Raw genomic sequence first — 25,310 nt, 5'->3', positions numbered from 1 at the left:
CCTGACAATAGTAACTGATTTTTCAAATTACCGGTACATTTTATTGGTCTTTAAAACAAACCATTTATTTTCTACATTTTATGTTCAGTTTTAATTTAATTCATTATATGGTGTTGCCTTCCTGCAAATTCAGTCTCTGGCATAAACCTGATATTGTCTTATCATTTAAACTCTTGTCATCTGTTTTAAGTCAAAACATTTAAATTTAACGATTCTCATGAATCTAGAATATCACTCCTATAACAGTCATATAATTATATTTTATGCATTCAGAACTATTTACTTTTACAGTCTATTTACATACAGGTCATCCACCAGGATTTTAAAGTCTAACCATACAGGCCAGCAATGTCTATATTCATGTCTAAAATCTACAAGTACATTTTTGCTTTTATATCTCCTCTTGAGGACTTGTTTGATCTTTGAGTTCAGCTGCCCCCAAACTGTCAGTGGGAGCAGGCAGAGGTCCTGAAGATTTGTCACTAAAAAGAACAAAAAGTGATTTGTTTTACTTCCTCAGCTCATACACAACTGAACATTTTAATTTTTTAGAATATTTTTATGAGTCTCACCTATCTCCATCTTTCTCTGTCTGTCAAGGAAGGTAGAGGAGAACATCAGTGCATTTAGTATGAATAATCTTATGACTTTATTCAAACAGTTTCCATTGCACAGCAAGCTTTTTCTTTCTTTTTCTTTTTTTTACCTTAGCCTTCTGCGATGTGCTGCTAGCATTCTTCCTGGGGACCCCCAGATTCTCAAAAGAATGGCTCCGCACTCTGATGGCTCTCTGGTACAGGAGACAGAGGTAAGAACGCTTAGTTAAAATTGTAAATTCAAACATGCAAGTATTTCAGAGAAATACAAACATTCACCTTAAAGTTTTCAATAAATCCCCCACTTCCTTCAGATGGCCCCCGCAGGCCCTCTGAAGTGGGGACAGCAATCAGTGATTGATCCCCCATCATGCACTGGGAACGGGTGAAGAGTTCAGCCTGCAAGTTCTCCAGGAGTGATGAACGAGTGCGGAGCTTTGTATGAGTGAAGGAGGGGAAAATGCAAAGGGCAGAGGTCAAAGTCAGAAGAATAAAAAACACAGATATTCAATAATGAAGTGCATTAGGGAAAAGTGTTCCTCCATCTACCTCCAGTCTGCTGAACTGCTCAGCCTTATAGCAGGATATCTCAGCGTTAATGAGTTTAGCCAGCAGAAACTCTCTGAACTTTGAATGCTAAAGGAAGGACAAAGGAAGACAAACCTTGTGAGATATTTCACACACTGATTATACTGGTAAATACTGAGCTCCCTTAAATAAAGGACTGACACAGAGAGCAGGTGGAGCAGAAGCAACCTTTCACTAATTAAATCAAGGTGTGTTCGCATTCAAGCAGTCTGAATGGTCAATGACGTCCAAAGGAGCAAAGCAAGGCAAGACAAAGGTTAGACTGACATGTTAAGCTGTGTCTTTTTAGAGCACATATTTAGACCTGTAAGGAAGGTGCAGGAGTTACTAGTAACACAAGCTCTGTTTTAGTGTCTCAATAAGCCATGACAGTGTGGCAATGAACCACAAAATACCAGAATTCTGAAACCACTTTCAGCCATCATATTACTATTTACACCTGTGCTCACTGTGACGAGTCGAACTGACATGTCTCCACTGAAGAAGGTTTGTCCACTAGAGCCCTAGTCTGGACAGCAAGTATACACTTTAGGGCCACTTTGCCACTGCCAGGTTGGACCTCCATGTTTTGAACTAGTGGTTATTTGAGTTACTGCTGCCTTCCTATCAGCTCAATCAGCCTGAATTGTTGACACAAGGATGAACTCTTCTTACCTTTTTCATGCGTCACAAATTGTTGTAGATCTTTTGGCCACTTACTCTCAACTTACGTAGCATGACTCCTATTTCTAAATATCTTGTGAGACCTCAAATTATTATGTAAATCTTTTCATAGCATGCAATGGGCCCCTCAGTACCAAGCAAGTAGGAAAAAAATTAGGAAGATTTCATTTCTGTAGCAAGCTCTGCCATCCAGAGATGAAGCAACAAAAGCTATTAAACATTTGACGTCCACTGACATTTCTGGGAGAAAATCGCAGTGGACATCAAATGAATATTACTGACAAAGCAAATAAAGTACAATATACCTAAAAAAATATGAATTGGCTGTAGCTGTTGCATTAAAGAATAAATAAACACATAAACAAAGTATACTGAGACAGATGAAGCTCTGTTTTTTCTTACATCTGTAAAGACAGGGGGATCTGGAAGCACTGGACCAAAGGGAGGAACATCTTCTCTTGCCGTGACAGACACCTGCAGAAGACAAAAATGGCAGAGATTAGCAGAGATTGTTGCATGATGTCAGTTTATCACAGATATATTTGAATCAACAGCTAGTCTCATCAGCTGGTTTTCAAACTGCCAGGGCATTCGCCCCTGACTGCCACCCAGCAGTCATTAAACCTGTACTCTACAGTGCCTCCTGCAGGTGGTCAGCCAGCCCGTGTTGCCTGTTCAGGCTGTGTCTGAGTGTCAGAGTGGGCCCCGTGGGATAAAGCCTGGTCATCAGGCTAGCTCCTTTGAGCTTCCTCCCAAGGTACATAGTATTCTGGTACCTGATGATTTTTTCTTCATCGGGGTTGTGTAAAATGCTCTTTGTCTGGTTCCCCAACAAGAAGAAATTTCCCTAGAAAGACCCAGTCAGGTTCAAAAGTTCCTAACAAATATAGCCCAGTCGTTCAGTCGTTCAGGACGGATTGAAAGCAGCGCTGCCGTTCTTCCGCACTGAGGTGGTCCAGGCATCTAATTTGGATACCTCCCTTCAGTGTACCTCTGGATGAGAGGGAGGTCTGGAATTCTCTGGTTAGGGTGGATGGATGAATGGATATTTGTATCTATATGGCAGCATATAAGTAACAACAATGGCTTTGCAAAAATGTCAGTGTTAATGCTGTAAGACACCAGCACTACCACACAACCACTACATCACCGGGCCACCCAGCTGCTATATTCCTTTACAAATATGGTGAATTTATTCAATTTGCATTGATGGGGATGTATTTTGCCCACTTACTTGATATGCTGCTCCACCTGTTTCCTCTTGCCTCTGAATCCTCCGGACGACAATAAAACAGTGAAGGAAGTGAGACTTGATAACATCAGACAGAAAGGGGGTTTGGCCCTCCTGGCAGACCAAAGCTACGATGTCATTACCGATGTGCCTTTTTCTTTGTAGCTGTGCAGGGTGATGAGAAAAATGTTGGTTAGTGTCTAAAAATAAGTTGATTCGTCCCTCCCCACATAAACTTAACTACACATAATATCCTCAGAGAGACTCTCCTGTGAATCATCAGCACAAACAGACTGAGGATGATGTGATTAATGACCTGCTGTGGGTCACCCTCTGTGTAAGGCAGTTTAGTTGCGACATGAAACATGATTTCTCTCCCATGAAAGGAAGTGTAGACTGCTTCACTTCCTGTCTGACCATGACACACATCCAGTCCTCCTCTAAAGCTGAGAAAAAGAGCGAGGAGAGAAGAAACCATGTGATTTTCCACATTTCTTGTGTCACTTCTTCACATTGTCAGCATACTTTACCCCGTGAATCCTTGCAGCTGAACCGTCTCTCCCAGAATAGACAGGAACTCTTTAAACTCCTCACTTTCCTCATTGTTACCCAGTATGTCTTCCTCAGTGAGCTACAGAGAAATGGATTTCTCTGAGAGGGATTGGTTATGATATGCTGCCATATTTTAGCCATTTTTTATAAAAATGCATGGCATTTTGAAGTAAAGCATCAGTTCTTACCTGCCTGTCCTTTTGGCACAAAACACCAAACTTGAAATTAGGAGAAACTCTGTGTTCATCAAATGTGGTTATAAGTTCTGGAGCCTGAGAGAGGAAGAAGAGAGAGTTGAAGAGCGAAGAGCTTCATAGAAAACAGTAGGAAAGGCACAGTAGGAAAGGCACAGGGAGAAAAACCACATCAGGTTCTTTGTATTACCTTTCTGCTCACTGTCACACTGTTTGGGACACCCGTTTGTGTTTAACTGAGCCATTCTTATTGTTTTTGGTGACACCTGTGGCATTCCTCCTGTGACGTATGTGAAATATGTGTCAATTTTTCAAGTCATTTCAGAGCATATTACCTTCAGGTAGCAGACCACGTCAAACTTTGAGGCAGTCACTCGGTCACAAAGCATCTAGAAAGAATGTGAGGAATAATTATAAGTGCTTGTCACGTATTCGGTGCTTGAAAGTGAGAACATTTATTCATGTACTGAGGTTTGATTTTGGGGTATCTTGAGCATTTCTTTTGGTTTATTTCTCCGTTTTCTGCTGCCTCTCAGAGTGAAACAATACTTTTTACTATGCTGCATTTTTTTTTTTACATATATATTACTCTTTTAGAAAAACTGCAAGATTAAAAAGTGCTACAGTCACCATCTGCAGTACTGCAAAAAGTGCTGTCTGCTCAGTAGCTCGTAGAACCACACTAGCAGCAGCAACTTGATGTGATTTGAAGATTTGAAGTTTCTGTATGACTTTATCAGACTCTCACTTCATTGCTTCAGTTCTTGGATGCTTGGAGACATTCCTTTACGCACAGCTCTCTTTAACTCCCACCACAGCATTCCATAGTTTAAAATCTAGACTTTGGACTGGGCCACTGAAACACCTTTATTCTTTTTTTATGTCGCAGGTTTGCTGCTGAGTTTGAAATGATTGTCTTGTTGCATGGCCCTGCAGTAGCTTTAACTGGCCAACCAGACAGATGGCCGCCTGTTTGATTCTCCTTTACATACAGAGGGGTTCATTGTCAACTTAATCACTGCATGAAGCTGCAAAACAAGCAAAACTATTGCCCCACCGCCACTGTGCTTAACAGTGTGCATGAGGTGTTTTAGGTAATATGTTGTGTTTGGATTTTGCCAAACACTGGACTGTGCACTGTGATCAAATACCTTCATTTTAGTCTCATCGGTCCAGAAGATATTGTTCCACAAATCTTGTGATTTACACAGCCGTAGCTTTGCAAACCTAAGTCATGCTGTCATGTTCATTTTAGAGAGAAGAGGCTTTCTCCTGGCAATGCTTCAAATGAACCATACTTGTTCAGTCATTATCTAATTGTGCTGTCATGAACTTTAACAGTTGATGTGCTAGCTGAGGGCTGCAGAGTTTGAGATATAACTCTTGGGTTTTTTTTCTACGAGCATTGCACAATCTGACCTTGGGGTGAATTTGCTGGCATGTCCATTACTGGAACAGTGTGTCATTGTGTTAACACACACACCTAAAAACTGCCAGAAGTTATGGTTTTATGGAGGAAGTCAGACTTGCGGATGATTGTTTTAGCATCTTACTGTCTTAATTCCTATGGAAGCATCAAGGGTGTGCTTAATTTTTCACAGAACAACATAGAGTCCAGTAAAAACTTTATTTTTCAGTGTAGAATGTAAGGCAATAAACAGTCTATAAAGTAGTTAGCCTTAGCCGCTCATCGTTTAGCTATTATGATGTCAGTGCATCCATAAAAATAATAAAACACATATGTAAGCTTTTAAGTACTTTAAATACACAGAATGTGCACAATTAATGCTTTTACTTGAAATAATAGTTTTTCATTTGTGGTTACTATTTTGCCAAATAGAAATATAGGTATGATACAGTAAGAAGTTTGATACCTTTGCTAATTCAACTGCAGATGGCAGGGTGGGGAAAAGAGACACAGAGAAGACTCCATGCAGAGAACACTCCTTCATCCTGTGAGACATAAAGCACAATCATTATGCCTCCTTTTCTGTGATGCAGTTTCTTGTAATAATTGATCAACCACGCTCTACATTAAACATATAAACTATAACAAAGAAACCTTAAAGATTCCTTTCAGAGATACTTTAAGATCTTTTGTGATGCACAGCATGCACACGGGAAGTTTTAAATGACCTTGTTATGCTTGTAAAAGTTGCATATTAAACCAGGATTGACTTCTAAAATGAAATTCTGCTTGTCCCATGACACCTTCACATCAGATTTAAGTCAGATAAACATTCCTCTTTCAGCATATGAATCTGAAAGTTTACACAATAACCCTAGGAGAAAGACATTTTGGAGCTGAGGGGGCATTTAAGGAGAAGCACAATTTTCTGTTAAACATTTTTGGCTGCATTGTAGCTTAGAATAAAAAATGTCTCACAGTAAGCCAAAATAGCCAAAGATCACCTTAGAATCACCCTGAGCCTATTCTCCTCTTCCTCCAAACACACAGAGAGAACCAGCGAGCCCAAAGTTGGATCCACTGCTGTGAAAGAGTGATGGTACTGCGTGGCAAAAGGGTTAAAACATTAATATCAATGCAGAAAGAATATTCCTATAGATTTTACAGTTAAAGTCTACTTACTCGTGAGCGGAAGAACTCGTGATAGATTTTGGCCTCACCGTCTCTCTCCATGATGTCATAGCTCTCTGGGTCAACGGCATAATGGGAAGAGGTGGGACTCACATCTACCAGTCTGTCCAGAGGGGGGTCTATCCAATAGCCTCCCAGTTTCGAAGGAAGGATAAGCGGCAGCTCTCTCCCAGTTGTAGAAAGTGGAGACTGACAGACACAAAAAAGAAGAATCTGATTGGGCTGATGTTTGTTTGGGGAAACACCTGTTATCATCAGTACAGAGCCTGTGTCACTTTTTTATTATTACTATCAAGTAGAGAAACCTTGAGAGGAAGGGGGAATTCACATCGTTGCTCATCGATCCTGCTGCCCTGATGGACAAGAGCTTTAGTGATTACAAACATCTGCTGCTCAGGCATTGATGGATGCACACACTGCACAAAATGATGGACACTGTAACTCACCTGCAGCTTCTCAATGATTTCAAACAGCTCTGATTCCTAATATATATATAAAAAAGTGAAATTCAAGTTGAGAGAAAGGAAAGCAGAAGCACGGGTGAGGAAGAGGAACATGACTCATATTTCAGTCTTTCTCTAAACGGACTTCTAGAAATGTAGAACATGGATATTCATCCCTTAGAGTGAATTAAAATTAAAGCGAGAAAGTGCACACTAAAAATGATAAGGATGTCACCTTCTGGTTGCTGCTGGAAGAACGGAAAGGCTTGCGCTCACTGGTAGGAGAATCCAGGGTGTCCAGACTTTTGTCCTGCACGAATTCAGGTCTGCAGCAACAGGTTGGTTTACACAGCAAGACAGCACAGTTAGTAACTCCTTACATTATACAGGAAAGGTTAACATGTTAACTCGAAAAAGCTGCAGTAGAGAGGAAAATAAAGCCTCACCCCGTCTCATCCCCACATGTGAATCTATCCACACTGTAAACAAGGAAGTAAGAGCTTTTCAGAAACTTCTGCATAAACAGACAAGATGACTTAAATCTAAAAAAAAGTGCCGTTTGTTCAGGTTGTGCCGCTGCTCCAAGGACAATGCCAGTCCTAATTTAAGACTAACAGTGTCTTTACTTACCTGCCATATGCCCCAAAAGTGAAACTTCTCTTTCTAGAGTAGGACATATCATTCCTCTTTTCTCTCTCCATGCCTTTGGTGTCACTGTGAATGTTTGTACATGCCAGTTTGGTGCTGAGTCAATCAGGGCTGGCTAAGGTTGAATTAATTCACTTTATCATTCTGTCACTCCTCTTCCTCCTCCTCTGCCCCCTGCCATTCACTCATTTAAGCTTCCCTTTCCTGCCTCTGTCCTGCTGTCAGCCAGACAGGCAGCATTAACCCGCTCGTGGTCACAGGTGCAGCCGCCGCCGCTAACTGTAAGATGGACACGGTCAGGTGCTCCACGCTGCTTCGCGCTATCGATCCCGAGTGACGCTTGTGGTAGTTTCACAGACCGGCTGAGCTTAAAGATAGGCGTGTAAATAAATAAAGAAATGAGTGAGACATTTTCTCCCGGACCTGCTACCCTTTGAGTCAGTGAGAATCATCAATTATTGACAGGTCACACAGTGAGGGTGAGGAGATAGACAGCAGGGGAGGGTGAAGGAGGGAGTGACAGAGAGAGAGGGATGGAAAAGGAAGTAAGAAAGCGAGAAAAACAGAAAGGCAGGAATACATGCAATGCAAAGCACTCACCTGTTGGTTCTAATGCATTAATGGTTGCTGTCTGTCTCTGTGTTTGTCATAATGTGTGTGTAACTCTGATGCCTTATTGTAAAATACGCCTAGTAAGAATAAATTGTACCAGAAATGTTCCTCCATTAGTTTTATGTGATTCGTCATATTTTATTCATTAAAATGATTTATTTAGTATGGTTTTATTGCACTAATTATTATTTTAGTTCATGGTTCTCAACGTTGGAGCTTGTAATATTATTACTGAACTGGGAAAGAAGAAAAGAAACCTCTGGTACAACAATTTGGATTCAAAATTGTAAACTTTATTCTGAGTATTGCTTTTTCATGAGCAGATGGACTAACTTTCTAAATTTCAATCACCAGCTCAAATAAAGCTATGACATTTAAGTGAAATATCTCTTTGAGGGAACTGCAATGGCAAACATTAAAGAATAATTTAAAAAGGAAAACAGGTGGCTTCCTTTCACACACAAACTTTGCAATGTATACAAGAATGCTCTGTTTAAAATGTCAATTTTATATATTTAAACAGCTAAACAGATAGGTTTAGCTATCAAGTAATCATGGTTGAGTGAAAAGCATAGAGTACTCAAGTATAAGGGATATGACTGACAGAAAAAGATGCACCTCCACTGAACTGGACACTTCTGAAGCTGTGGTGGAAGTCACTGAGCAAACTGTTATCAATCATGACCACCTTCTGCACCACTTCCTGGACAGGCAGCAAATCACCTCCTCTTACGGACTGATAATTTCATACCACATTTTGTCACCCTGTATGATTAAAGTCCACTCTACCTTTTATCATTAGTGTGTCCCACACTTATTTTGTTCCCCCTCACTGCAAACGTGTGTCTCAATTTCCTTATCATATTTCAAAATTTCCTGTTCCTCTTGTTGTGGCTAGAAGCAAGTTTTGTATTTTTGTTTGTTTGTTTGAAAAAGTACAGAACTGTAATAACAGAACTGTTATAACAAAATAATTTCCCAAATCTGGGATAAATTCATTATTTCTTAGTTCTTATTATTTGGTATTTTAACATTTGTTAAATATCAATGGAGCTTGTTTTTCCCCTTTATACTAAAAAACTGACATCAGGTTGTTTTGAATATCAGATTGTAACTGGAGGCAGGACCTTACATTACAACTTATCCTGCCATTGCTCATTTACAAACTCAAATTTTAAACCCAAGTTTCAAGTTTTATTGTCATGTACAGATAAACAGTGTAGCCACATTTATCCATAATGAAATTCTTTGGCTCGTGCTCCTCAGCTTTAAATGAGCATATAGAGAGTGTGCAGCAACCCTGCTGCAAATATGTGACCTTTAAGTGTCTTTACACTCCTCCTTTTTAAATAGCTCTCTATTCGAGAGGCCTTTGTGCCTGCCTTCTTATCAATTGGTTACTTATTAACTGAAATGAGATTCAAATTCAAAATACCCTTATTTCTGTTGTTCACACAGCAGTTTACTGTACGGTTAAGATGCCATTAAGAAGAAAAGAAGAAACGATTGGTTCACTGAAACGCCACTCAAACTGTACACCGCTCTCATTGGTCAGAATCAAACTCGAAGAGTCTGATGGTCTGTTTACCCCGCGGAAGTTCGTCTGTGGCTTGTAGACGGGATGTTGTTAGTTTGCGTTTAGTAAAGGGACTTACGGAGACATTTTGCTCATTTTTAGGGTGTGTTGATAGTCTGTTGCAGGAACAGAAGAGAGGTAAGTAGTGGGGATGCGGGGAGTCATATTAAACCCACTTCAGTGCAGAGAAAGTCGAAGTTAGCTAGCTAGTTAGCTAGCGTTTATCACCATCACCCAACACCATTTAGATTAGCGTAACTTCTCTTTTATTGTAACTCAGCATAGTAAACTTACATTGCTAATATTATACTTCCATTATTTTTCCTCTTTATCTTATTATTTGGTAGATACTTTACTGAGTTTACCATTGTATTGTTCAGCTTCTGTTGTTACTGGTTTATTATTGCTGGCTCAAAGAGTGCCTCATGGTAACGTTATCGCTTGTGTTGTATTTTGTTATAAGGGTGTAACTGAGGAGCCAAGCTAATAAAGTGACTGTTCCCAGTGTTGGACAAAAACGTCCATATGCTTGTATTGTTCACAATGTTCGTGTATCTTGTTACCTGCTCTGGATACAGTTTTTGAGGGGAAAAATGTTGGAGTGTGGCATGATGGAGCGGGACAGGCAGGCTCTCCGAAGAAACTCAGCTATCCTGTGCAGACAGCTGGTGGTGGATGAGCTGCTCATACAGTCACTGCAGGCAGAAGACATCCTCACGGAGAGCATGGCAGAGAGCATTATGGTATGTGGATAATAACTACTATATTAACAGTGAGACAGCTGATTCTTAACAGTTATGTGACTTTGAGTTACCTTCAGTTTGCTTAAATTGAAGTTAACTTGGCTGTCAGCAACTTTGCTGAAGGTTATGGTCAGTTTTTAGCTTGTGGTTTAAATGTATGTGGGAGTCAGAACCTCTAACCCTCCCATGAAATAGCTGTTAAGTAAAAGGTGACTACAGAAATGTTTCCTGCAGTTTTACAGGAACTACCACCATTTCTGCACTCTGGCAGCTAGTATAGGCTCCAGTGGCAGAGAAAACATGAGTTAGATAGGTAGTTAATAAAGTAGATGATTAATTCTACAATTAAAAAGATCTCTCACAGTCAAATCCATAAAGTTCGACAGTGATATAGTTTATAGTATAGTATAATATTTTTCTTTCAGCATGCTAACGCTTTTGATTAGAAATAAAGCAGTCATGATGTGATTGATGGATCCTTCTACATCTATTATCACAGCAAATTATCAACACTGCCTATTCAGTGATGAGTAGTTGTGCTTTGAATGAGGCCTTTATCTTCTGTGCTGTGATTTAGGTACACTTTAATTAGGTTTATCTGTCCCAGAGAAGTTTTGGGTTTTCTAGTTAAGTATAATCGAACTGTATACTCTTATTCTTCTTTAAAGTCCGTCACCTCAGGTATTTACATAGTTGGTTCACTGTAATGTAAATTCTCCTCAGATGATTCTGCATAGTCACAAAATGCAGGCGGGCACGTGGCTGTCCACGTGGCCACTCACGCTCCCCATCTGATGACAAAATTTACTTCATTCAGACCTGAGCGGACTCACAGAAATGGAAAATATAATTATGAAAATTGAACACATTTTAATTCTGTCATTCTGCAAGCTTTTTTAATAGCTATGTAATGTTTTTACAGCCTAATAAAACCCTTCATATTTATTTATCATTGGATGCATATATAGACTAACTGCAAAGTCAGCACTTAAAATCTCTACATGCTTTTTATTATTTTGATTTGGTAATTGAAATAATTAGGGAACATGCCACACCTGTTCTAAATACTTCAAGCATGTGAAAGATGTGTAACAATGCAAGAAATGTCTGCTTTCCTAAATTATTAACAAAATACTTTTGCTAAACCTTATGCATTTAAACTGAAAGTCTAGACTGGAGAGTCTAGTGTCTCACTATCCAAAGACTTAGGGATCTTACTATTTTAGAGGTTTACCAGAGAAAACCAGCTGGGAACCACAGGGCAACGTCCTTCAGAGACATTAATATCCCTTTTCCACCGACACAATGCTGGTTACCAATCTAGAACTAATGCCAGAAAGCTGGCACTGGCACAGCACCACAAATTGCCAGGCTAATGTCAGAGGAGATGCCATAATAAATAGTTTGTGTCTGCCATGATTTTACTGCAACTTCTAATAATTACAGCATAGTAACCTTTCAAATTGTCGGCTGTTTCTCAAAAGGCATCAACATAGAACAGGCTTATATTTGGTGGAAAAGGCATTTGTGAAAGTTTTGATTTAATCCCTCAAGGTTGAAATCTTTACTTCCGACTGTCCTGTCTGAGGACCACCTTTAAACATCTAAAGTTTAAGGTGTCTGGATGAATTCACAATCAAATGTTATAATGTTGAGAAGGTGAAAAAAAAGTAAAACCAAATGTATTTTTTAATTAATTCATTGTTAGTAAATTTTATGTTTCCGATGTGATCTCTTCTACTCCAGGCAGAGCAAACGTCTCAGAAACGCAGCTGGCGTTTGCTTCTACTCTTACCAAAACGTGGACCCAGAGCCTTCAGCAGTTTCTGCTCAGCTCTTCAAGATACTGAACAGAAACACCTCTACGACCTGCTCATAAAATCACCAGAGAAAGATGGCAGAGAGACACACACAGATGTGAGTGTGTACTTGACATCAACCATACACATGTCGCACAGCAGCAGTATAAACAGCAGATTTAGTGCAGTTCTTAGACTGCTTTCTGCTCACAGAGTTTTCAGCCTGAGGAGGAGCCACAGGAGAAGGCAGGGCAGCTGGTTATGGAAAGAACAAAAAAGAAGAGAGAGGTGAGCTTGCCTAAGATTATCGAAGGCAATGTCACTCTTGGCATTTTTGAAGTAGAAGACATCATTGCATCATTGAACGCCTTTCATGCCTCTTTAATAGATTTTTCTTTAATTATAAATGCTAAGATTATATAGAGTAATATTTTGGGAATTGTAAGCTTCAGTAACATGACGTTTGGCAGGCATCTTCAGAAGACAGAGAGGAAATGTATGAGGTGAGCAGCACCTCATCATTCCCAGTCCAGGCATCAGATAGCTGGCCTGGCTCAGAGTCATCAGTCAGAGACTTACCCACAGTCAGGGCTGAGGACAGGAACAAACAGAGACTGAGGACAAAGAAACGAGGAGCAGATATGCAGACAGATGTGAGAATCACAAAATGCATCCATCTCATTATATATATCCAGATGGCCCACCTGAAGTAGAAAGGCAGGCAGGAGTTTCCCAAATATTTAATCTAGGACTGCAGATGTCATATTCCTACAAAAACAACAGCTGCTTCCACTGTATAGAACAAAATCCTTCATTATCTTTTTTGTACGGTCTGTCTTTAATAATTTGTGTATCATTTTAAATTTCAGAGGTCTACGGACTCTTCTCTTCCACTTCCAACTCAGGAGGAAATTGCAGCCAAGAGAGCAAGGACACATGGTGAGCGGTGCTGCAGAGCGTCTATGCGTTCATTTCAAAATGGGTTTCAGTGTGTGTAATGTTGTTGTCAGTCTTGTTTCCCTGGAGACATGAAGTTGTTTCTCAACAAAAGGCTTTATGTGTTGTTCATTGTTAAGACAATTTAATATATATGTCACAAAAAAAACCCATTCTGTAGCCACTGACCACTTTAGGCCTTTAGTCTCCTGTTATTCTGTTGATTATTTGAACTGTTATAAACACACATCATAGAAAAAAGTGTAGAAATGTTGTTTTTCTAGCAGGTACCTACTGTCTCTACCTGCAGGCACCACACCCCAAGAATGACTCATTGACAACATGATACTCTGCTGTTAGACAACTCCATTCAGTGATGAGGACTAAGAATAGTTCAGTTTGTATTAGTTTGTGATTGTTTGTGTGTATGTGCTGCAGAATCCATGGAGTTTAGTCTGGATGCTGACAGTCCCATCAACAGTCCGGTCCTACCCTGCACACCTGACTTTTACCTCTCCCGCTGCCAGCAGGTACGATTTTGTTTTCCCATCAGCGGGTCAGTTGAGCCCATGCAAAGGTGCTCAGTTTTGTTTGGATTTACTGCGACCGCCTAAAAATGCATGTCTTCAGCATTTAGCTATGTTTATGTAACAAGCATAAAAATTGCAAATTTAATCTTTGGGTTTTGTCACTTTGTTAAGGTTTTTTGTTTTAAACAGATTAAAACAAAAAACCTTATTGTGTATGAATTTTCTTATATAGGTCATTCCATTCTTATTCAGTCTTACAGGTTGAGTTCATCGCCTCGTGGTTTTGGCTTGGTGATCAGTAATGTGACCTTTGACCCTTGTGCTGCCCCTGACCTTGACCCTAGAAAAGGTGGCGAGGTGGATGATGAGGTCCTCAGGAAGGTTTTTACAGAGCTGGATTACATTGTTGCTGTGCACAGAGACCTCACTGCTCAGGTAAAATGATGGATTTTGCAGGATGTTGGAAATGTGACACTTTTATCTTATTTATTGATAAACCTAAAGAAAGGACGTTTGGGCCAAACAAAAGAAGATGTTAGATCCTCAGCAACCTCTTCACCTGACACAGTTTGGAGAAAGTCACTTGTTGAAATGTTTAAGTTAAGAAAGACTGGGGATATGGTGTAGACAGGTTTTTTTAATGTAGGATTTGTTCTGGTTAGCCCACTTTCACTGCTGTCTGAGGAAGGTGGGAGGTTTGTCACAAAGTAAACACACTTCACGTTTAATTAATTTAAGTCCAGATGCACATATCCTGCCTTGAACCTGATTGTTTACTGCACATCATGGTCTAATGAATCCATTGCTAGTGAGGGGGTGTCATCCTGCACACTTTAAGTCAGACCCTAAGTTGAGTGTTTCCATTAGTGAGAATGAAAATGTTTGAATACAGCTTCTATGAAATTTGGACTGAAAGATTGTTGCGTTTGTGTTAACGCTGACTTTGACCACATATGCTGATGCTTGTTCTTATTCTTGTGTAGGGTATGAGGACCTGCATTGAGAACTTTTCCAGACGGCCAGAGCACCGGACAGTGGACAGCTGTGTGGTGTGTCTGCTCTCCCACGGAGTGGAAGGGGCAGTGTACGGTACAGATGGCAAACTCCTCCAGGTCAGTTTGTCTGACACTTTACTGTGTAGATGTATGGTATGTCATTCAATAACAAAGATTCAACTGCTTTTTTCTGACATTTAATGCTAATTGTGTTTAACTTGGTCAATTTCAGTTGGACTGGGTGTTTGAGGCCTTTGACAATGCACACTGTCCACTTCTACAAAACAAACCAAAGATGTTTTTCATCCAGGCCTGCAGAGGAGGTAAGATGAATGAGATTGTGCAGCACAGCAATAAAAAATAATTATACGGTAAACATGTTCTGGGGACTGCACTGTCCACAGTTCTGAGAAACTACCTGGGTAAAATCTCTCAGAGCCGTGCAGCATTATGAAATAGTGGTACCAATCTTCCCCTTCACATGGCCAGATGTTGTCTGCTGTCATTGTCATGCCCACTGAGAGAATCACAGTGGGTGGCAGTTTCAGAATCGCCCATTTACTCTACAGTTCCAGCTGTGGATTGTGCCAAAATCTCAGTTTTGTGTCAGTTTTCATCTTCTTTATAATATTTTGATGAAACTTCAAACAAATTCAGCACAATAAAAATAAAATGAATCTGTGGCTTAACAAGCTCCAAGTCAGTTGTTCTGTCTCTGTGACGGAGGTTATGGCCTGACTGCACACCCAGTGATGCTCATGACAGATCCTTAGACCCCTCAGGAGCAAACCTAATTACTTCCCACACTCCCTCCCTGCACACAGAGCCCAACACAGGTGTGCTGCTGAAAGGCTATTAGATGTGCTTAGCAGCTCTGGAAATAGCTTCAGTGAAATTCAGATATTGCTTATTTAGAGTGTTCATGGATACATTGGTATACTGCCAGTTTTTCTTAATAAGTAAGAAAAATAAGTAAGTGTTGTTTGCAACACAGTGGTTAACACTGTGAGGTCACCGCAAGAGGGTCCTTGTTTTGTGGAATATACATGTTCTCTGTGTGCCTGCATGGTTTTCCCTCCAAGTAACCCAGGATCCTCCACCAGTCTAGGGCATGCACGTTAGTGGAATTTGTGATTCCCAGTTGGCCGCCGGTGTGAATGTCTCTGTGATAGCCTGGAGACCTGTCCAGGGTGTATGCCACTCCTCACTCAATGTTAGCCAGGATAGGATTTAGCTCTCCTGTGACCCTGAGTCCTTTAAACGGTTAAAGAAATGGATGGATGGATAGCTAAAGGCTTCAAAGTGCCTGCGGCGTAGTGCTGTGTGAATGTGGCTTGTGGTGTAGAGTGCTTTGGGGGCAGTCAGGAGGACTAGAAAAGTGCTATGTATATTTCAGTGCAAGATTTCTTCGTTTTCTGCCGTTCAGAAGTTTAGAAAAACATTTCAACCAGGGCTCATGCTAAATGCCAGTGATAGCTTCGCTTTCAGACTTTTTCCAGAATTCATTTGGAATAATACTTGAGTTTATCAAAGAGCTGCAGGAAACCCATTGAGTTCAAGCTGTTTAGCTTTTTTAAGACTGGGGCAACAGCTTGAGAAGCATGCTAACTGAGCAGGCACAGCTTCATTGCTCCATCTATGTCTGCTCAGGTGGTGTTACAGTGCAGCGTTGAATCACACATGCATTTTTTAATCTTTCAGTTTTAATCTCTTCTGCTTTGGTTTGTTTTCACTGGCCTATAGTGTCAATAAAATGCTTTGCCCCTTTGGTGGACAGTTGCATTCATTATTAAAGAATATTTGAGACAAATGACTAAAAACTGCAGTAATCCAACCCAGTTATTGCAATAATATTGCTGCTAGATCTTTTTGGGCCTAATTGAAACTTACTTGTCTTCCAGAGGAGATGGACTGTGGCGTGGAGCAGATAGACGGGCCAAAGAGGACGTGCTCACCAAGCTGTGAACAGCGGGATGCTGGCAGGGAGGGACAGGGGGATGCAGACTCCAGACAGAGGGGGGACACAGGAAGACCCAGGATTAAACTTCCCCAGCGGTCGGACATGATCTGTGGCTTTGCGTCTCTCAAAGGTCAGAGAATTTGTAAGTTTATCTAATTTGTTATTCTGGGGTGGGTTTATATATGATATTTTATTCATTAACTGAAACACTGGTGTAAGAGGAAAACTAATGAGGCCATCGGGATCAGCAGTAATGGTTTTGTAATTCTTCTTTTTTAAATTATCTTTGGCCCTAATCATTATTTCTGCTTTTTGTGCAGTGCAATTAAAATTTCTGCTTGAGAGGGTTTTTTTTGTGCACAAGCGAATCAAAAGTGGATCTGAAATTGATTCTTATTATGTAAAGCTTTATTATGTAAAGCTCTACCAGACAACACCTTCGCTTCGTCTTTCTGTGTCTCATCTTGATGTATTACACTTCTGCTGTTTGATCTTTTCCTCCTCAAGGCACAGCAGCCATGCGAAACACTAAGAGAGGATCCTGGTTTATCCAGGAACTCAACTCAGCACTCCGCCTCCACGCCAGAGACACCCACCTTGCGGACATATTGGTGCAGGTAAACATGTTTTTTCAGACTGCAGTTGCAGATTACAAACTGCTATTTTGATATATAATACATTTTTGAAACCAACATGTCTTTTTTTTTTCTTTTTCTCCCAGGTGAACAGTCGTATTAAGGAGAGGGAGGGCTACGCCCCAGGTACTGCCCACCACCGCTGCAAAGAAATGTCAGAGTTCACCAGCTCATTGTGCAAAGACCTCTACTTTTTCCCCAAACACCAGCCCCAGTATTAATATGCACATTAACACACACAGATCATTCCTTGTATTGAAGCCTGGAGTAAGGGCATCACAGCTGTTTATTGCACACCACACACTCACACATTCCCCCCTGTTACAACTTGACATCCAAATGTCTAGTGGTTTTAATTTGTCCATTCAAACCACTAGACATTCACAAGCACACACACATATACACAAATCCTGGAAAGAAAAAAGGAGCGAGCTTCTGTTAATCTACATGTACATGGAAATGGGCAACCTATTGGCATACAATGTGCTCATGTATATATTTGTGTGTCTGTGTCTATGCCAGTTAGAGGGTTTAGATGTTAATCCTTTGCAGTCAAACTGCACAGCTACTTTGAGCTTTCACAAGCCTCTTTTTAAAATGTATTTTGTACACAGATCTATTTTTGTGGCTTTATTTTGTATGGAATTCTTTTTATAAGGATTGTAAGGCCCATTCTTATATTTGTACATAATGTATGTTAAATGTTATGAACATTTCTTGTTATTAACGAAGTGACAGGCAGGGGGCAGCGCAGCAAAATGCATTTCAGCATCTTGATTTCATCAATATTAACATCTCCTTCAGTTGAAGAAGAGCTTTATTGTCATGGCAGCCATGGTTACAGACAGCTATGTTTAAAATTAAACAATAGAGTTTTTGAACTATTAAATTAAAATATATGATTTTTTTTCCTCACATAGTTTGCCTTACGAAAAGAACAACACCTACAGGGCAGCTTCAGTATGAAGTTTATCTTCTCACTTTAAATTGACATTTACTGATATTTAGTAAATTTCTCTGTCAGGGTGGTGGAGTGCAGTCTGGTGCTACATGTAGGGTCACTTACAGACAGTATGAACTCTGACCTTTACACATTTTACTTGTAGTGTTTGTTCCTGCATAGGAGCTGCATATTTAGTCAGTCTCGCCATTGTATTTTACTATAATCGATGCACAACACATAAAAAAGTGTCTTCCATTTAAAAAAAGCCTGTGCCAGCTGAGGATGATGTGTTGGATAAGTTTATGACCATGGTGCTGCTTTCATAGCATATTATAAGTCTCTGGCACACCTCCAAACAAAGTATTTCTGAAAGCTGCTCCAGAATTTATGGTTCCCAGAAAGAAAAGAAAACTGACCAGGCAAAGTATGTTTTAGTTACAGCAGTGTTGCAGTGAGGGGCACAGTGGTTGAAACAGTATTGATTGTTAACTATCAGTAAAGGGATGATTTTAAAGATCCTGTGTATGAGGCGGTCTTAGCAGAGTTTACCCTGGTCTGAAGCGTGCTCACTCCACTTAGGTTTTAGTTTTAATAATTAAGAAACATAACTTAAGAGAGGAAAAGATTGGACTGTTATAAGAGGATAGTTTTCCTGTAGAATGAGACGTTTTGCTGCCAAACTCTGCTGAAGTGCTTTGTAGGGTGATGTGATGTAGGGTGGGGAGGGGGCAGGAGAGACTTCAATATTAATTACTGCCAAATGTTGAGTATAATAAAAGGCTGTGGGTTTTAAACAATAAAAAATGTCTGTGTTTGTTCTTAAAGCTGTGTTTGTAATTGCATTTTCTGCAACGACAGCTTTTATGCACAGGTTTAGATCACGTTGCATCCGTAAAGTCAAGGCCCTCTGCTCAAATGTACACTGTTGCCGCTCCTGTGCATGCTCCGCTCCATTTGATCCTCCTTGTTGCTGTGTTTGTGTGTGTTGTTCCCGGAGTTCAGCCTGTCCCCCTCCGTTCTCAGGTATAGTATAACTGGCTCCCCACTATTCCGCTGTGCTCAGGTCGTGCTGCGACCGGGACAACGTACACATCTCTCACACTGCCCGCCACCCACTGATAATGTTCTTAGTGTATCAGATAGAGCCCCCCGGGCCAGCTGTCCACAATCATTCTCGTTTGACATACACGCACACGCCGGTGGTCTGTGTAACACATTTCTCCCTGGCCTCCGGTATAGCTGTGAGATCAGGCTGTTATGCATTAGCGTGTGGGCCACAAAGCAGGGCTGGGTTAGGGGGGGATCTGCCTGTGCCTTTGTGGTTGTCATAATAGCTGCCGGTGTCAACGGGTTAGGAGGAGGAACCAGAGGAGAAACCCGCCAGTGAACTAGAGATGTTTAATTTAAAGTTGCTTGAATGGGATGTTGGCTGAGCACACCAAAGGCCCGATGTAAAGCACAAATTCACCTCCTCGCTTATCCTCTTGGTACCTGGAGCCTGTGCAGAGCTGATCAGTATGAGCTGAGCTCTTGCTATTGGGGGTGTGTCTAGGGGTGATTTTTTTTTCTTTCCCCCTCCTTCTAAGAGAGGGCTGCCATAGCATGTGAGTGTTACGGGGATTGCCTTGCGGCATTGGCTGAATAGGTGCGGGCTGTCATAGGGGTGTCATGTGCACCTTCCTGCTCACGTTGCAGGGGCAGCCCTATGTTGGGGCGGGGGGGATCCTTCCAACTACCACCCCTCTCAACACTCCTGTCCAAACAAGAACAGGCCATCCAAACACACACACCTAATGGCCGTCTGGCAGGGAGGGTGCTGCTTAGGGCAACAAGTTGTGTGTGTGTGTGTGTTATTAGGTGTCTGCAGTTCTAATAAAGGAAAGCAGTGTGTCCTTCACTGCCTCATCAGATGGCTTTGCTCTGCTTTGTCTGCCTTTCTGATTTCTGTCTGTGTCTGTCGGTGTTGCGGTGGAGCTGGATGGCTCTTAGACTGTGGGTCATCTGGAGAAAGGCGCTTTCGGGATGGACCTCACCTGTGCTTACGGACTATCTCTATGCAATGAGTGTGTTTGAGACTGAGAAACTTTAGATGTTTTTGTGGTGTTTTTGACCTGGTGTGAAGTGGGTATACAATAAGGCAGCGTGTGTGTGTGTTTGTGTATGTGTGTGTGGCATTGCTGTTGCCCACGCCATTAGAAATGCTGGGGTGTCCAGCGAGATTATTTTTGGATCAGTGACAGCGTGTCAATGGCTGCAGATGCATCGCAAAGGAAGGCTCTGAGATACCAACAGACCCTGGTAGGTCTTTCCCAATCTTCCTTTACTTGCCTGCCTGTATGCTGTCCTATCTTTAACTTCCAAAGGTTTTCCCTCGTTTCTCTTGTCCTGCTTCTCTCTCATCTTTCCATCAATTCACCTGTCACTTCCTCTCTTCAAACCCTTTTTTTTAAACCGTTCTTCATTCTTAATGATTTTATTTTTTTTTGGTCTAGCCTTCATTACTTCTCTCCTACGCCTACTTTTTCTACCCATCATGCTTCTCTGCTCCATCATACAAAGTCCTCCTCGTGCTCTCCTACTAAATCAATAATCTTCATCTCCGCTCTCATCCTCCCCCCACCCACCCCAACTCTGTCTTTTCTTCTCGAACAAGATTTATGCAACTTCATGTCAACTTTATTTCTGCAGCTCGGATAGACACGAACAGTCTGTACAATTTCTCACCGCCCACGCCTCAACCAGCTGAGTGAAGGCGATAAATGGAAAGTCATCCCTGGGAAAATGGAAAAAACCCTCGATCGTTTACATTTCTTTTGCGACTCATGTGCATCTTCTTTCTGATGCCTTGTAAAGTCATTGCTGTTTACATGTGGCGGTGGATATAAATACCTATATACAGGAAACCGGAGCAGACAGGTTAGATGTACGTGGTGAGATGAAGTCATGTCACTTTATCCTCCAGTTCATCTGTTTAAATGCTTATCCAGAATGATAGTCATTCCTCCCAGGAGCATCTCAAGATGTCTGGTGACATTTAGCCACTATTGACTCTTTTTTTTTTTTTAGCATTTTTATTCTCTTCTCTGCTGTGGTCATAGATTACTAACAGCTTCAGCATGCTCTTTTCTGCAGAGCTGATTGTGAGTTTGAGACAAGACAATGAGCAATTGAGGCTGGAGCAGCTGGGCTGTGTATATTCATGTAACTGATCAAGTGCGGAGGAGCAACAGCAGTGTGTCAGTCCGTCCTTCTGCTCGTCTTCCTCTTCGCCTTTGAGAAGATGGACGATTGTCCAGAGCAAATCCCAAATCCCTGGTCCTCCTTCAGTCCCTTGGTGCTGCACAAGTCAGATATAAATAAGACAATTAATTAAATCACGCTGTTTACAAGCTTAATGTCTCTGTGAAGTCACACATCTCTCAGGTGTGAAAGCTGTGTCTGCGTGAGAGGAAATTCGAGCCTTGAAGGATCAGAGGATTTTATGTGCAGAGCTGTTAATAGATCGTCCTGATATAATTTGTTTATTGATCAGGAGAACTCTCCTGTGGTTAGTTTGGCTGGTTCACAGATTCACACCGGTGCCTTAAACTGAAGATGACTGTCTGTTTTTAGTGCTTGTTTTTAGGTGCAGTAAGTGTTGATGTTACGCCTGAGATTTGCTTTTAGATCACATATAACTGTTATTTCAACTTAATTCACAACAAGCCTTTCAATGATGTTCAAACAGCACTCGAGGGTCAGTTTTTGCTTTAGAGGATTGTGTGATGAATGAAGCCGTATTACAAAAAAAAGTAACTTTGCCCTCAGAAGGTTAATGTTTAGTTTTCATTCACTTACATGATTTGGTTCTTCACAAATTACACAAACTAGGTGACGAAAGATTTTAGTGGCACCAGTCGACTGATTTATACATTTTCATAACAAGCAAAAGTGTGACCTCTTTTTTTTTTTTTTTTTTTTCTCATGTGACCTCATGCGCAGATTACTCTCGAGCTATGGACCAAACACTGGTTGCCCTGGAAAAATGTGTTTTCCCCAACTGGTTGGCAGTGGTTTCTGGAGGTTCCTGGCACAAAAGTGTGCGGACTGACCAGAGCTTTTAGGAATAAAAGCAATTTTAAGCTGCTTCCTTATTCGCAATGATTCGCCAATACAGTTAGCACCAAATTTTTAATTTGGCAGATTTTTACGCCAAATGCATTTCCTTAAACCAAAAGGATTTGGGACTGAACCAGGGACCCTTCTGTGAATGTGGAAACCACTAACCTATGGGTTTTCTGTTAAATTGCTTAATAATCTCAGCTAAAAAATCTTTTTTAAAAAGGCAGTGAAGAGATCATGAGGATGTCTGGAAAGAAATGCTGTCCACCCTTCAATTTGGCCTCGGGCATGTCTTTATCCACACCTCATCAGGTGTAGTCAACAGTTTAGCCCAGGCAACACCAAAAGACTTGCACTGTCAGTCCAATGAGGGTAGAGAATATGGAGAAGTTTAAAAATACCAATATAATAATTAGAAAAGTTCAACTTTAGACAAAAGCTAATAAAAGATTTGAATTAATTTAGTTTCTTTTTTGTTTATCTGGTTTTCTGTGATATTTAATGACATTTAAGTGATGGATCTTTAAATTATCCACCCACAAAAATTAATGCTCACTGGCCTTGCAGAGTAGTGTTTATTAATTTAAAATCACACAACTGTTGGTGACTCTTCACTTTCCCAAAGAGGAAGCTCCCTCTGTGGACTCTTGTCACACTGACAGACGTTTCCACAGTGACAAGAGCAAATCGCTGCTTGTGAAGATGTACACACACACACACACACACACACACACACACACACACACACACACACACACACACACACACACACACACAGTGTATATTTGTGCCTGCTTTTTACATCTGGTTGTGTGTAACAGTTGATGTGATGGATGAGGTTAAAAGCGAGGTTGTGTGAGGAGACGAGTCTCAATCTGTGAGAATGTCAACAGCAGTGAAATAGATCCCATAAGTCTCAAATGTTACAGGCTACTAAAAGGGATAACGTTCACCTGCCAAATGTCCCGTGGGCTGGAATGACTGCAATGTAGACGATTAAGCCATTAAATTTCATACGATAATGCGGACACGTTTTTTCAATTACAGGGGTAGTTCTAATGTAATAATTAAACAGTTGGATGTTACTTCCATAGCATAAAGGTGAAATGTCACATTGCTAAATAGTGTCAATAGCTTGTTATTGTTTTGTGTAAAGGTTAAAGCCTTCCATCTGTCTGTTCAACAAGCCTCCTGGGAGAGATGGCCCGAAAGAGAGGCAAACAGCGTCAGAGAGAGAGGCAGAGGGAGAACTGGGGAGAAGTGTGTCAGTGAACGTTGGATCACACTGCTGCTAAATTTATCGACGAGTAAGGTTTCACCTCAGGGGTGGGGGGGTTGGATGGACGTGGACAAGGGTTGGTGAACGGGAAAGTTTGAGGGTGAAGAGTGAGGCAGAAAGGTGAAAGGTCTCCAAAGAGTCCAGATGCAAGAGAGACCGCTTGGAAAAATAGACAAAAAAGTAACTTTTTGTGTTTCTGAAATTCATAAACGCAGATTTCTGATCTGTAACGGTACCTTTATGGGTGTGTGAAAGTGGAAAATCATAAAACATTGTGTTGCTTATGGAGAGTGGAGCCAAAATCACAAGAAATAGAACATTTAATACTGCTGGTGACTGAAAATATGAAAGCTTGTTGCCACCACTGGATTGTTTAAATTTCTTTTTTTTAATGTTGAAATTTTACTACAACTTTGAGTTAATTACTCTGAATTTCAAGATGCATAACTTGAGCTTTTCAGATAAACCCAAAAACAAACTTCCATAAAATGGACTCGTGGGAATTTGGTACTTAAACGCTTTCTGTCTAATAAATGAATACATTTCTATTAATATATCAGTTTTAAAAGAAACCCATTGTACTTTTTTCCAACTTTGTATTTTTAATTTCAGATTCAGGGTAGCTTTGCATAATTCAGTCACAATAAGCCTTGATTAACTCATACCGGACTTTGATGTCGCTCCAGTGTTCAACTATTGTCTGAAATAAGCTGTTTTAGCCCCTTTTACTCCTTTGTTTAAGGGATTTTATGGAAATCCACTCTACTTCATAGCCAAGAGTTGTTAGGATGCCTGGGTCGTTGACCCAGGGTATTTGAGTTTATTATATTATTTATACTTTTTAGTCTTTGGTTTCTTTGAGTTCTGTCTTATGGTTTATGTCTCTGTCTTCTTTAGTTGCTCTGTCTCCCCTATCACCTGTATCCCCTTGTCTAGTTCGCGTCTCTGTGTATCCTTAGTTCCTATATCCCCGTGTTCAGTCAGTGTTTGTGTCTGCCCTGGTCCCACGTCTCTGTTCCCTCTGTAGTGCCTGCATGTGAGTCTGTGTTATGTGTTTCCTGTTTTACTTTGAAGGTCTCTGTCTTATCTCAGTGTGTTCAGTTTACGCTTCCTTTTGTCTCGTCAGTTCTGATTTGCCCCAGCTGTGTTTCCCTCCTGTTATTCATTCCCTGATTGCTCCTTCTGTGTATTTAAGCCCTGTGTTTCTCCGTGTCGCGATCTACTGTTTACCAAGCTGTGTGTTCTGTCAGTCCTCCGGTGTTAGTTTATTTTGATTGTTTCCAGTTATGTTATATTTGAGTTTAACATTAAAGCGGTTTTGAGTTCACATCTGTCTCTGGAGTCTGCACCTTGGGTCCTATCCCTGTCCGCACACAGCCCTCACCTAACAAGAGTAGAAAATAACCCCTGAAACCAAGCTTTTTGAATATTTTGAACTCTGACCCTTTGGTTCACAGTGATTGCTTGGACATATGTTGATCTGACAACAGGAAACTTCAGCCATATATGAACATCTGCAAAAAAAAAACTCATTACAGGTCCCCTTTAAAAATCACAAATGTAGAGTTGTTAGACTGCCCAGAAGAGAACAAATGTAAACAAATAATAAATGTTAAACAATGAATCAAACTGATATCAAAGGGGGCGGGATTAAGGATTTAAGCCACAGTCAGACTATGTCAAAGTG

At 40.8% G+C, this 25,310-nt stretch overlaps 3 protein-coding genes across 5 annotated transcripts in view; 2 read left to right on the top strand and 1 right to left on the bottom strand.

Moving 5' to 3' along the window:
* Window positions 1–391: 391 nt before the first annotated feature.
* rap1gapl (RAP1 GTPase activating protein-like) lies at window positions 392–7,567 on the bottom strand. Its single transcript, XM_085365508.1, has 19 exons — window positions 7,497–7,567; window positions 7,313–7,345; window positions 7,102–7,192; window positions 6,870–6,905; window positions 6,729–6,776; window positions 6,415–6,612; window positions 6,237–6,334; window positions 5,699–5,777; window positions 4,160–4,213; window positions 3,819–3,902; window positions 3,609–3,709; window positions 3,395–3,524; window positions 3,082–3,243; window positions 2,250–2,321; window positions 1,146–1,232; window positions 876–1,031; window positions 707–790; window positions 573–592; window positions 392–482 (listed from the first exon to the last, which is right to left on the bottom strand). Exons 1-19 carry the CDS (start codon window positions 7,565–7,567, stop codon window positions 392–394), a joined length of 1,695 nt encoding a protein of 564 aa, XP_085221634.1.
* A 2,703-nt stretch (window positions 7,568–10,270) lies between these two features.
* On the top strand, window positions 10,271–17,733 carry casp2 (caspase 2, apoptosis-related cysteine peptidase). 3 transcript variants are annotated; one of them, XM_085365506.1, is made up of 11 exons: window positions 10,271–10,445; window positions 12,192–12,362; window positions 12,458–12,532; window positions 13,114–13,183; window positions 13,619–13,710; window positions 13,963–14,145; window positions 14,694–14,822; window positions 14,938–15,028; window positions 16,607–16,795; window positions 17,173–17,282; window positions 17,387–17,733. In XM_085365506.1, exons 1-11 carry the CDS (start codon window positions 10,296–10,298, stop codon window positions 17,519–17,521), a joined length of 1,395 nt encoding a protein of 464 aa, XP_085221632.1. In that variant the 5' UTR covers window positions 10,271–10,295; the 3' UTR covers window positions 17,522–17,733. The 3 variants fall into 3 exon arrangements, with proteins under 3 accessions (XP_085221632.1, XP_085221631.1, XP_085221633.1); XM_085365505.1 differs by having other exon boundaries at window positions 16,607–16,807; XM_085365507.1 differs by lacking the exon at window positions 12,458–12,532.
* A 2,294-nt stretch (window positions 17,734–20,027) lies between these two features.
* clcn1b (chloride channel, voltage-sensitive 1b) overlaps window positions 20,028–25,310 on the top strand; it is a 32,281-nt gene continuing 26,998 nt past the window's right edge. Inside the window, exon 1 of the mRNA XM_085366463.1 lies at window positions 20,028–20,541. Coding sequence (XP_085222589.1) covers window positions 20,491–20,541 — 51 coding nt within the window. The 5' untranslated portion in view covers window positions 20,028–20,490. The remainder of the gene's footprint in view (window positions 20,542–25,310) is intronic.

Source organism: Diplotaxodon limnothrissa, linkage group LG11, assembly GCF_057381915.1.
Source record: "Diplotaxodon limnothrissa isolate DT_005_m linkage group LG11, D_limnothrissa_male_GT1.1, whole genome shotgun sequence".
NCBI lineage: Eukaryota > Metazoa > Chordata > Actinopteri > Cichliformes > Cichlidae > Diplotaxodon > Diplotaxodon limnothrissa.
The sequence above is the reverse complement of the archived record's forward strand: the minus strand, read 5'-3'. Positions and strand labels throughout refer to the sequence as shown.